This window comes from Halichoerus grypus, chromosome 8 (assembly GCF_964656455.1).
Source record: "Halichoerus grypus chromosome 8, mHalGry1.hap1.1, whole genome shotgun sequence".
Taxonomy (NCBI): domain Eukaryota; kingdom Metazoa; phylum Chordata; class Mammalia; order Carnivora; family Phocidae; genus Halichoerus; species Halichoerus grypus.
This window is the reverse complement of record NC_135719.1, coordinates 69,682,811-69,694,932: the sequence shown is the minus strand read 5'-3', so window position 1 is coordinate 69,694,932 and position 12,122 is coordinate 69,682,811. Positions and strand designations below refer to the sequence as shown.

General features: G+C 51.3%; 1 protein-coding gene across 1 annotated transcript in view; it reads right to left on the bottom strand.

Annotated features, from left to right (window-relative positions):
• Nucleotides 1-235: 235 nt before the first annotated feature.
• The window catches only part of EHD4 (EH domain containing 4), a 78,901-nt gene continuing 67,014 nt past the window's right edge, over nucleotides 236-12,122 (bottom strand). Inside the window, exons 5-6 of the mRNA XM_036084596.2 lie at nucleotides 11,123-11,287; nucleotides 236-4,321 (exon numbers count right to left, since the gene is read on the bottom strand). Coding sequence (XP_035940489.1) covers nucleotides 3,785-4,321; nucleotides 11,123-11,287 — 702 coding nt within the window. The 3' untranslated portion in view covers nucleotides 236-3,784. The remainder of the gene's footprint in view (nucleotides 4,322-11,122; nucleotides 11,288-12,122) is intronic.

Here is a 12,122-nt window from a genome sequence, read left to right as displayed (position 1 = left end):
TACTCTTTTTTTTTTTTTTTTTTTTTAAAGATTTTATTTATTTGACAGAGAGAGACAGTGGCGAGAGGGGGAACACAAGCACGGGGAGTGGCAGGCTCCCCGCCGAGCAAGGACCCTGGGATCATGATCTGAGCTGAAGGCAGACGTTTTATGACTGAGCCACCCAGGTGCCCCCCTGCTTTACTCCTGAGACAACTGGGTCACTGGAAAACCAGAACCAATGTTGGAAAGGTAGTAAATTTTTCAGAAGTTTATTGATCAATAGATTGTTTCATTTGTTTGACACTTCTAAACAAGATTACAAAAAAATAGAAGCATTGTGTATTAACTGCATTGGCTAATGGACACGTAACTTGATACACTCTTAAATTAGGCCCATGTTTACCTGATTAAACTCAGTGGTTATCTGTCATAAGAGCGTTATTTCTCTGCTACATTCTGCGGAGGAAATAAACAGCGCCTCTGTTAACCGCTTTCCTGATCTTCAAGGCAATTTGCCTGGGGTACTGCTCTGGGAGTAATGAAGGAGTGTAACGGTGCAAAGTGGGGAGGTCCCAGTGGTGGCTGTCAGGCCGTGACTGGTGGCTAAGCCCCCCGCTGGGCAGTGGGCTGCAGCGTAAGACATTCGCTGTGTGGTGGACAGGCGGCTTCTCGGGAGGCCCAGCAGAAGCATGGCAAAGGGCTGTGATCAGGGGTGGTGGGGCCAGGGCTCTGCGGAGGCTTCCCCTGTGGGCTGGTAATCAGGGTGCGGGTTGAGGGGAGGGCAGGAGGCATTGGCTTCTCCGCACATGCTCTTTGACCCGCCTGGACACTCAGTCCCATGATACAGAATTTAACTCCTCAAAGGCCCACCGTCCTGCAGGAGGAACCACAACTCCAAATCGAAAGACGCTATAGCTCCATAATGACAAGTGCTCCGAGGAGAACCCAGTCCAGCCCTGGAAAGACGAAAGTCAGCTAGATGAATGGCCCTCCCCATCGCAGGGGGACCCGTGGGCCATGCCAGTGTGCAGTAAGGAAGGACTCCACGTACAAAGCTGGGCTGGAGCACGAGGCTGGAGCAGGTTGGACGTCTGCATGTCGCCACGAAACCGGAGGGTTGTGAGAGGTCTTGGTGCAACGTTTCTTTACAGATCGGTTCAGGAGGGCCTCACTGGCAGGCTTCCAGCTTGCAAGCTGACTTTGGGAGGGGGAGGCCGAAATTGACATCCCCCCTAAACTCAAGGCTGCGGAGGTTTGTTACCTGGTACCAGGGGCTGTGTGGAAAATGGAGTCAACATTCTTAGATCTTCTTCTGTGGAGTTGTGGAGAGCATGGAGAGTCTCAGTGCTAGAGTTTACCTACCTCCACCCTCCTGCCCTGCTGCGAACGCTCTGCCGAGGGAGTACTTTGAAAACTCGGGTGATGTGGGGAAGGCAATGCGGTCGGGCAGTGTGAATAGAATCCTAGAGCGCTCTGCTCTCCCCCAGCCCTGCTGCACGGGAGGCAGGGTAAGGGGTGTTTTGGACACAGACTCAAGGAACTTTGTGCAGGTCCTGGGAACATACGGGTCCTCATCCTTGGCAGCCATCCCTGAGGTTTTCCAGGGCTTTTCTTTCCAATCAACTTTTTCACAACGAATGACTTCATGTTGTAAGAGAAGATGTTAAGAAAAATGGGCATGTGATTTCCTTTTTTTTTTTTTTTCTTTCTCAGCAGGGAAAGGATGCAGCTGCCAGATGTTCTCCCACCTGACGGCATGGGGGTGGCGATCACAGTGCCACGAGAAGTTTCCTTCCGTGTAGAAAGCAGAAACCTCAGTCTGCTAAAAGCTTTCCTCTATGTCTCTGCATAGACAAAACTGGGCCATATCTGCATATATACCCATTGACAAGTATCAAGAATACATACTCATGTGGTGTAGGTGTGTGTATATATATATATATATCTTTATGACGATTGGGAAGAACTAAAGGAACAGGATAATTCTGAATGGAAAACCAGCTAACCCTGGCATCGCTAAACCTTTGGACCAATGAATTCTCTCTTCTTCGCTCTGCTTCGCCCTTTGGAGGACCCCCTGTGGGTACACACTTGGGCAGTCCTCATGTGTTCACCAAACCATCTGCTTATATTACAGTACTGACATAAACCTTTCTTTGCTACATATTTGATTAATTTCAAAGTGCTTATTAAGATTAAAAATCCTATTATGAATTTACTTCTCTTAAAGTGATAGTATTTAAAAAGTAAACTAGGGAGTGTGAGGGGTGGCATCTGGATAAAAGCTTCCCCAAAATAAAAATGTTAAGTCTGCATTTCTGACCCTGATGTCACAGGCAATATCATAAAAAGAAAAAACGGTGGTTTTTGTAAGGCTCGGGAGGGACTGTTCTGATTTCCTTCACTTCGGTGCCATGTGGACATCACCATTTTGTGCCTCTCTTTTGTATTGCATAAATAATAATGGAGTAGCCCACAGAGGAGGGAAGGTGGCAGTGAGCATTACCCGCTTCCACCTCCGCCTGACGGGCACCTGAGCGAGTGGACCAGAGGAGAGCTTTATACAGACACTTAGAGAGAGAACACTCAGGAACCAAATCCTGCCTTGTGATGGGCATGCACACTATGAACCTCACAGCCTTTTGAAGAAAAGGCTTCATATGAAAGATTCTGTCCTGTTTCTATATAAAGGCTTTTCTTGTAAGAAAAACTGGACATAATAAAAATGCCCATTTTTTAAAATAAAAAGTGTGTAAAGCTAGAGAATGACCTTTACTACCTGACAACCTGAGGCGGGCTGACCTTGCATTCCCCTTGGGTCCCTAGGCCCCCCACACTGCAGGCACCAAGACATGGGTTTAAATTTAAATCCTGTCATTGACCAAGGAGGCTTGGGGACATGTCACCACACTGACGACAGCAGAGAACCACCTCTTTCCTTTACTGTAGTTTCATTATGATAAATAGACTTTGCTACAAATTATTGGACAGACCAGTAAGAAAAGCCAACCTTCAGACTTCAACATGACTTGAATACTAGAAATCTTGCCAGGGGCTAATAAAGGTTCTGAGTTCCAAATTCTCAACCAAATGCAACTTTGCTGGGAAGGTCCGGGGTGGGGGGAGCTCTGGGTGGGTTAGTCAGGGGGCTGCTGGGTATCACAGATGCTCTCTGCTGGCCTGGCTGCCTGTCCTGCTCGAGCCTGCAGGAGGGATGGGGGCAAACACAGGCACAAACCCGGGGGAAGCAGTCTTCTCTTTGGTAGATGGCCTGGAGAGAACAGAAACCTTCTGTGCTCTGTTATGTTCCACTCTCAACACAGCAGGAAACGAAATAAATAAGATCAACTTTGCTCCCTCCTGGTACCCTCTAAGGGACAGACAGGAGCCAAGGCAGGTGCATGATGATGTGTGGCCCAGCGCAGTTCAGGCTCGCCAGCTCCGGAAGAGCCCCCGGCTCACTCCCTGTGGTTGTGGGATTCTATCCAGAAATGTCTATGTCTCTCCAGGCTTCCCAGTACTCTTTGGTCAATTTCTCTTTTTTCTCAACCCTTCAATCTCCTTATCCCCCTCCGCCTCCCAATATTTTAATAGAAACTCAGGGAATTTTAGAGGTGAAAGAACCTCATCTAGTGACCTGTGTCTGCCCTCCTCATTCCACAGGTGGGGAAACTGAGGCACAGAGAGGGCAGTGCCGTGGCCAGGGTCAGTAAGTCAGTGGCAGCACGGGCCTCAGGCCCGGGCCTCCCCCCCTCCCCCCCATCCCTACCGCCCACTGCCTGCCCTGAGAGCAGCCCACCCCTCAGTCGGCCTTTGGCAAGGACTTCCTGTGGGAGGGGGGCACGAGGTGGGGGGGCAGGCTGTTGGGCAGCTCGTAGCCGTCGAGCTTGATCTTGATGAAGTGCTTGGCCAGCGCGAACTCCTCCTCATCCAGCATGCCATCACAGTCACAGTCAGCCAGCTTCCAGATCTTGCCCAGGACGCTGTTGGGCAGCTTGGATGTCACCATCTCCTTCTTGGCGTTGACACCTGATATCTTGCCGTTGACAGGCGACAGGGTGTAGAAGAGCTCATCGTAGATGGGCTTGTCTTTGGCCACGACCCACTCCTCCTCGTCAGCACCCTCCTTGGCGCCCTCCCCGTAGCCCTGGTTGAAGGGGCCCTCAGTGGTGCCGTCGAAGGCCCCGCCCTGCACGAGCTGCGTGGGCATGCTTATCTCCTCCTGACTGATGAGGTTCATCAGGGACGAGATCTTGCTGGTCAGCATGTTGTCCACTGCCTCGATCAGCTTGGGCTTCAGAGAGTGGAATTTGGTGAAGTCATAGTTCTCCAGCTGTTCCTGCAAGAGGAGAAACCACAGACTTGGTCACAGGCCCTTGCTTAGGAAGCAGACAGGGAGAGGGCGAGCTGTAGGCAGAATTTTCCTTTAAGCAGACATCCCATCCCTGGGCTGCTCCAGAGCTCTCTCTCTTTGGTGGGGTCCCCACACCCGAATTCACCAGATCCAGGAGCGGCTTTTGGAACAAGAAACAAGATGCATAGAACACAACTTTTTTTTTTACAGTAGCTAATCTTTGGTGGGCAGCCACGTGTCCCCTAGAGCTTCTGGACACCCTTCCTTCAAGCTTGCCTTTGTGTGTGTGTGTGTGTGTGTGTGCTCTAGAGATTAAACATTTTACCTTCTAAGGTGATCTTATGACATACTTCTGTTGATCTTTACAACAATGCTGGGAGTAAGGAAGGGCAGGGGTGAATAACCCTGTTTGATGGACAGCACATGGGGTGTTCTGACAGAGCCAAAACGAGAGTCCCTGGCTCCTGCCTCTTGACTAATGCTCTTTTGTGCTGTAACATGACGCTGTGCCACAGGGTCTTTTTAGGTAAAACAATTATTTAAGGATGTTGTTTTGGGATGTTAAAAAAATGTTGTTTAAGGTACAAATAAGTAAAAGTTGAAACTGGTAAGTGGGAAAAGAGTAGGAATGGGGAGGGTGAGTAGAAATCCAGCCAGTGGGGCTGAGTATCACTAGCCCGGGCAGGGCAGGTCTCAGCTCCACCTGCCAGGAGAACTGGCCCATCAGCAGACAGAGTGGCAGGAACATGGCAGGAACTGGGGAGGGCCCTGGGACACAGCAGTTGCCCGACTGGGATGGGAGCCAACTGTAGATGCCACATAGGCTCTGTGGATGGCCCTGTAGAAGCAGTCCTTCCTACCTTGGTTCTCCTTGGTTACTCATCCATCCATCCATCCATCCATCCATCCATCCATCCATCCATCCTTGCATCCATCCTTCATCCATTGACCCATCCAACAGTTATTGCCAGGCTCTGTTTGGAGCCTGGGGATAATATAACCACAAAGAGCCACAGTCTCTGCCCTTAGGGAGCTTATGTTCTAAAAGAGGGAAAACATTCTAGTTTTTTTAGTTCCTGTCTACTTTCAAAAAGGGTTTGACTTAGCTTACAGTGGAAAAATGATAACATGAAATAGAAGAAAGTCATTAGAAAGGGAAAAGCTAAGTAATTGAGAGGGAGAGCAAGGGGACCATTACATCAGACTTCTAAGGTGAGAAAAGCTACTGCCCCTCAGACGCCCTGGCTGGGGTGCGGGGGCAGGGGGGCACCCTCTCACTGCCTGAGGGAAGAAACCACCTGTTTGTTGCAAGAGACAAACTTTTTCTGAATTATGAGAGGTACCTGGGGCCTTTTATGATCTTTGAAAAATGTCTTCAACACAGTTTTGCCAAATAAATGCAGAAAATTCCAGATATGGAAGTTTTTATATGGGCTTTATGCGAAATATTTCTGTTAGGAAAATTCTAGAAGGCCAGTGAGGGGCCATCCAGGTGTGCAATTTTCTGGAGATGAGGTAGGGAGACCCCTGAGTAAAAGAGGTTTCACTCAGACCTGACTGTTCTGGGCAGAAGTAATGTGATGGGCAGTTAGGGGGAAAAAAGCAAAATTTTGTGCAATCATAAATATCACATCTTTATTGTAAAAATTTGGGAAAAAACTGATAGACAAAATAAAAAATTTCAACCACTTAAAATTCCATCACCCAGGAATACCTTCTGCTAACTTTCTTTGGGCACATATTTCCAGCCATTTTTATAAATGCGTGCAAGCGCGTGCGCACACACACACACACACACACACACTGTTTAACTGAAATAAGACCATACTGTTTGACAACTTTCATTTTTAAGAAAAAAATGTATCACATCTTTCCCTGATAATAATTTTTATACAACCTTATTTGTAAGAGCTGTATAATATCGAACTGTACAGCTGCGCTGTTCTTCGTTTACCCTATCCCGTGTGGTTGGACATGAGTCAGAATTGTGGTCTCTAGAGGGTACCAGCAGGGCAGACATTCTGTGCTGTTACTTGGAAGGGGGGCCCTGAGCTTCAGGTGGAGGGACAGAGCTAAAAGCTAAACAGCTTGATGGATGTGTAGGGGGCACGTCCACACTCTTCTCAGTAGCAAACTCTGAAGCCCTCGAACCACGCAGGGCCGGGCTGGGCTGACACCCGGTGAGCAGCCGGCGCTCCGCTGAGAGCCACACGGTGATGCGGGCCCGGTTTCTAAACCCATTCCGGTTTGCGTGTCGTCTATCCTCACCGACAGACCACGGCCACCTGCATGCCACTCCAATACCAGCACTCAGTGTTGCCGACTGCCGCTCGCTCAATCAGCCAGGGGAATGGAGAAGGCGAAGCCCAGGAGGAGGAGAGCAGGCAGCCTACACAAAAATCCGAGTGCTGCTGCGGTAAACAAGTCTGGATTCCCCTGGGTGCACAGACACCTACCCTCCTTCCCCATGAATGAGCCTGAGCTCCGAGCACACACAAAGCCCCTGTGTCTGGCCAAGCAGACGAACGAGGGCAGAGTCCGCCCGAACCTTCCAGCTGCCTGCGGGGTCCATGGTTCCGATGGCAATCCGCTGGAAGGGGAAATGGCCACATGTCTGCAGGGGTGGACAGGAAGTAACAGTAGCAGCCACCCCTTGCCTGGAGGGCACAGAGGAAACAAGCCCTCTACTCTCATCCCAAGGCCTGACCAGGGAGTATGGGGTGCAAGTGAAACCGCGCCATCCCTGCCCTCCACCGGGTTCGCTCCCAAAGGACATCTTTGTATTGGGATGAATACACACAGGGGAATTTACAGATTTACCCGTCAGCAGTTATATCCATCAAAGCCAGCAAGCCCGGGATCCTGGAACTTCTCCCTCCCAAGGCACAAAGGTCAGTTCCCAGCCCAGCTCCCTGGCCTCTCTCTTGCCCGCTCACTGCCCGCGTTCACCAGAAGCCGTGTTCCAGTTTACAGTCAGGCTGAGCAGGTGGCGACGGCTCTGCTGCCCTCTGCCGTGGGAACGCTGCCCCCTCGTCAGCTGAGGGGGCCGGGCTCTCCGAGGAGGGAAACTGAGTCCTCGATCCAAGGGGCCTTGCTAGTGTTCTCACTCTCCAGGCTGGACCCTTCCGTGTGGTAAGTCGGATTCCCTCCCGAAAGGGGGCAGGGCAGACCCAGGCTGCTTCTCCAGCAGGTCACGGGCCTCCAGTCCTGCCCTGTTCCTTGGGGAGTCCCTGAAGGGACTGGGGTGGTGTGGTCAGGGCCTGGCCAGCTTCCCAAGGAGGAGTCCTCTTCCAGCTTCCAGGGACTTGCTCTGAAAACTGCTGGGCTCTCTATAAGCCGTGTGGGTGTCAGGGCGAGGTCACGGTCCGAGAACTTCACTATCCTCCAGCCTGCTCGATATACACACACACTAAGTTGCCAAGGAGCTCATCTAACTGTTCATTGGGCACCTGCTACCCCCCTGGGGATATGGCGGTGCCAGGACATGGGTCACTGGCCTCCGGAGCCTCATGAGGGAGAGAGCCACTGAATAAATAAATGAATGACACTGAAGCACCCCAGCACTAGGGTTGTGACAAAGAGCACAAGTCCTAACAACAGGCTTGGCTGCCAAAACTTCATTGCCAGCCACAGTCGCAGTGGCTAATACTGGAATCCAGAACATACACTCCGTAGGGGCAGGGATGTGTGCTGTTTGTTCACGGATTTATCCCAGGGACCTAGAACAGTGCCTGGCATGGTACACTTAATTAATATTTCTTGGTGAGTGAGTAAATGAACACGGGCAGATGAGGGTACCCGTCGGGTGGCGCTCCTCACTGCAAGGGCTAGGGGCACTCAGGTGTCTACTGATGGTGCTAAGGCCTCTCCCGAGATGCTAAAACAGGGGCCCATGGCTTCCTTGTCTTCTTCCCCAGGGACTGCCCCCCTGCTCCAGCTCAGAGAGGCCTGGGCTTCCTCTGACGTGGCTGAGCCGAGGCTAACACGGCCGTGAGAAGCTCTGGTCGCCGCGTGCTACCTGTGTTATGGGAGGTCACCTGCGGACAGGTGTGCAGGTCCTGTAAAGGAGGCTTATAGCGGCTTCCTGCTGGGCTCAGGGGTGCCTCAGGTCTTGGGAGTGGCACCTTCTTGTGGGTGGGGCACTGTGGTAGCTCATGAGGCTAATGAGCCACAGAAGCCCCATTAGGCCATAGTGTGCACTGTGTATTTATTTTAGCTTTCATTGCAGTCAAGAAACCAATTTCCCTTAAAAAATATCTGAAGGATGCAAAGAGACAGCTGTCCCTCGGTTTGCTCATGGGGGCAGGGCATAGCCCAAGGGCGTGAAGGCGGGCCTGCCCAGGAAGACTGCTCCGGAGGCCCAGTAGCCCTCCAATTAGCCATCTTGTGATCAGAACCATCCCCCGCCCCCCAGTTCATCCTCTGAGTACAGGACTACCTATTTCATTTCTGGAAGAAAAAAGATGTTCTGGATTTATTTTGAAGCCAGCTAAGTCGTATCTGACCACATGATATATTCCATGCTCTTATCACCTTGAACCCTGCCACCTCAACAGTAAGTATGACCCACTCCTATGTTAGTGTGTCCTTTATAGAAAGTTTACATTACAAAACCCCTCAAGGCCGAAGCGTCTCCCTCCTGCTGCCTGTTGATCCTTGCCCCCACTGCTCCATCTCTCCTCCTCCGACGCCCTTCTGAGGCAGCCAGGCAGCTTGCCGGCCCACCTTCCAGCTGCGTATCTTCGACCACTCTTCTAGCCCCGTCCTTCTCTGTGGCTCAGGGCAGAAGATGGTACCTGGAGGTCTCCAGGGTGTGGCCAGAATTGCAGGATGCTCTGTCTGGCCTAGGTAGTACTCTTTGAAAGTTTGAGCTACAAGTTGAAAACCAGGGGACTTTACATACAAATCTAGATTTGCAGCTTCTTTTGAACCATCCAGGCCTGTGTTCCCACCGGGCAGGTCCGGCCTTTTCCACACAGTGAAGCGGGGCACAGATTCCCCAACCGGCCCCCACAAGTTCTCACTGTACTCGCACACTTGTTTTCCTCCTGGGAGAGTCCCATTTCCCAGAACCCACATCTCCATCAAATGTGGGAAGACAAGAGAGAATCAAAGAGGGCGATGTGGTTTTTCTTTGCCTGGCCTGCCTCACTAGCTACGGGCATCTGAGTTTGTGTGGCCCGCTTTCCAGGAGGACGGTGGCCTCTAGGGCAGATGGGTCCTTGCTCTGGACAAAAAGGTGGTCAGTCTGGCTCTGTGAGGAGCCAGGTGGGGTGGCCTCGTTTGGGAAGACGTGGTCAGCATTGATGTGCTTTACTAACGCCACGGCAGGGTGGTAGATATAGACACACCGACAGGCCAGGGTGGCTGAACGCAGCACGCATTTGGGCTCATCGGGGCTGCTCAGACACAACTCAGGGAGACCCTAACATCGGGCCCAAAGTTGCCCAATGCCAACCCGTAGGCAAAACCTTTAGTGAGCACAACTTGCTGCGCCTGTGAAGTCCAGCCACGCCCGGAGAGCCCTCTGGGCTCTGAGCAGGGCCCTGAGCCTGCAACAGCAATGCTGCTTGAGTGCGTACTCTCACAGTGCCTGGGGTCCAGGCTTGAGGGTGCCGCCCGAGGTGACCTCCACGGTCATTGCCAGCTCTACTTCCCTTAGGGTTCTGGGATTCCAAAAAACAGGGGTCACTTAATGCCAGAACAACTTTGAACACAGCCTAAGAGGCCTGCTCATCTGATTTTTTCACATGACCTAAATTTACTTCTTTTTTGTTACAAATGTAATTTTTTATTTAAAATCAATTTAGGTAACCTAGTATATTATTAGTTTCAGGGGTAGAGTTCAGTGATTCGTCAGTTGCATACAACACCCAGTGCTCATTACATCACATGCCTCCTTAATGCCCATCACCCAGTTACCCCATCCCCCCACCCCCCTCCCCTCCAACAATCCTCAGTTTGTTTCCTAGGGTTAAGAGTCTCTTATGGGGACGCCTGGGTGGCTTTGTCGGTTAAGCATCTGCCTTCAGCTCAGGTCATGATCCTGGAGTCCTGGGATCGAGTCCCATATCTGGCTTCCTGCCTCCCTCTCCCTCTGCCTGCAGCTCCCCCTGCTTGTGCTCTCTCTGACAAATAAATAAATAAATAAAATCTTAAAAAAAAAAAAAGAGTCTCTTATGGTTTGCCTCCCCTCTCTGTTTCTACTTTTCCTTCCCTTCCTCTATGTTCATCTGTTTTGTTTCTTAAATTCCACATGAGTGAAATCTGTGGTATTTGTCTTTCTCTGACTTATTTCACTTAGCATAATACACTCTAGCTCCATCCACATCGTTGCAAATGGCAAGACTTCATTCTTTTTGATGGCTAATATTTCACTGTATAAATTTACTTCTTGAAATGTGTCCCTTTTTGGTTAAATGTTTTGGGGAGGCAGACAATCTCTGCTTTATTCACAGAAGCCTATTATCATGGATCACCATTAGGAAGATGCATTCATTGCATTCTCTATCCTTTTTTTTTAAGAGGGGTGGGGGGAGAGGGCAAGACAGAATCTTAAGCAGGCTCCACACACAGCACGGAGTCTGACTGGGGCTTGATCTCGTGACCCTGAGATCATGATCTGAGCCGAAATCAGTTGTTGGATGCTTAAGTGACTGAGTCACCCAGGTGACCCGCATTCTCTCTCCTAAACCATGAAACCCTCATGAGTACCCAGCAACCAGCCAGACAAGGTGGCATTGCTCTCCATTACCTGCCCATGATGCTACAATGGGCTCCCAGTACCTGCATTGCCTTGACTTCTGGGAAGTCTCCGGCAGAAATCTGGTATTCTCGCTGCAGCTGAAGGTAGATCTCTGGCAATCTGCTGATAAGCTCTCTCTTCTTGTTTTCCTTTCCGAACACAGTCGGCATCTCCTTCTTCAGGTGGCTGATAATGTAGGCATGTACCTGAAGGGGCATATGTCAGTAAGGACACGCTATTTAGAACTGCACCAGAAAGATAAACAGGAAGGCGTCTTAAATGTATCATAACACATAACAGGTGCCCGTGCAGGGCCATGGCCCTCCAGACAGAAGAGTGAGGATCAGGGGGCTGGGGGGCTACATTACAAAACTGTTCTGGGCGTCTAGAATGTGAAGTACATGAAGGACCCCAAGATGGCGCTGTCTACAGGTGCCTGGAAAGAGGGTCCCCCCCCACCCCCACCGCCGAGTCCGAGCTCCAGAGAGAGCTGGCCTGGGTGTCGGGTTTAAGAGCTGGAGCAGAGGTGGTGGCCAGAACCACAGGAGTGGTTGAGACCACTGAGGGAAAGGGGCAGAGAAAACCCCACCCAGAAGGATCAGGAGGGGAGTGGGCTGTGACAGATAAAGGCTGTGGGAGAGAAGGGCCGGGAAGAGGTGACACCTGAGTTGGGCCCCGAAGACTGGGAGGATGTGAGGGAGGGCTGTGGCCATCCAGGAGAGTGGAGAGCGCAGACGGTGGTGTGGAGGTAACACGCTGTGGGCCCTATTTGGGGCAGGGCCGTGTGTGTGGCTGTGGCACATCTCAGAGAGTGGGGAAGGCAGACTGTTGTGGGGGCCAGGAGCCGACGGAGGGTTAGAATGAGCCTCCGCTAACCTCCTGTGTGCGTGAAGGTTCTGGGAGACCAGGGGCCAGCACAGTGCCGTGAGCTCCCTGCTTTGGAAGCGGGCCGGTGGTGCGTGGCTGGGGATGAGGTGGGGCGACTGACTTGGGCAAGGTCTCTGGCGCTGAGCTGTGCCGAGTCTGCGCAGGGAGCAAGGG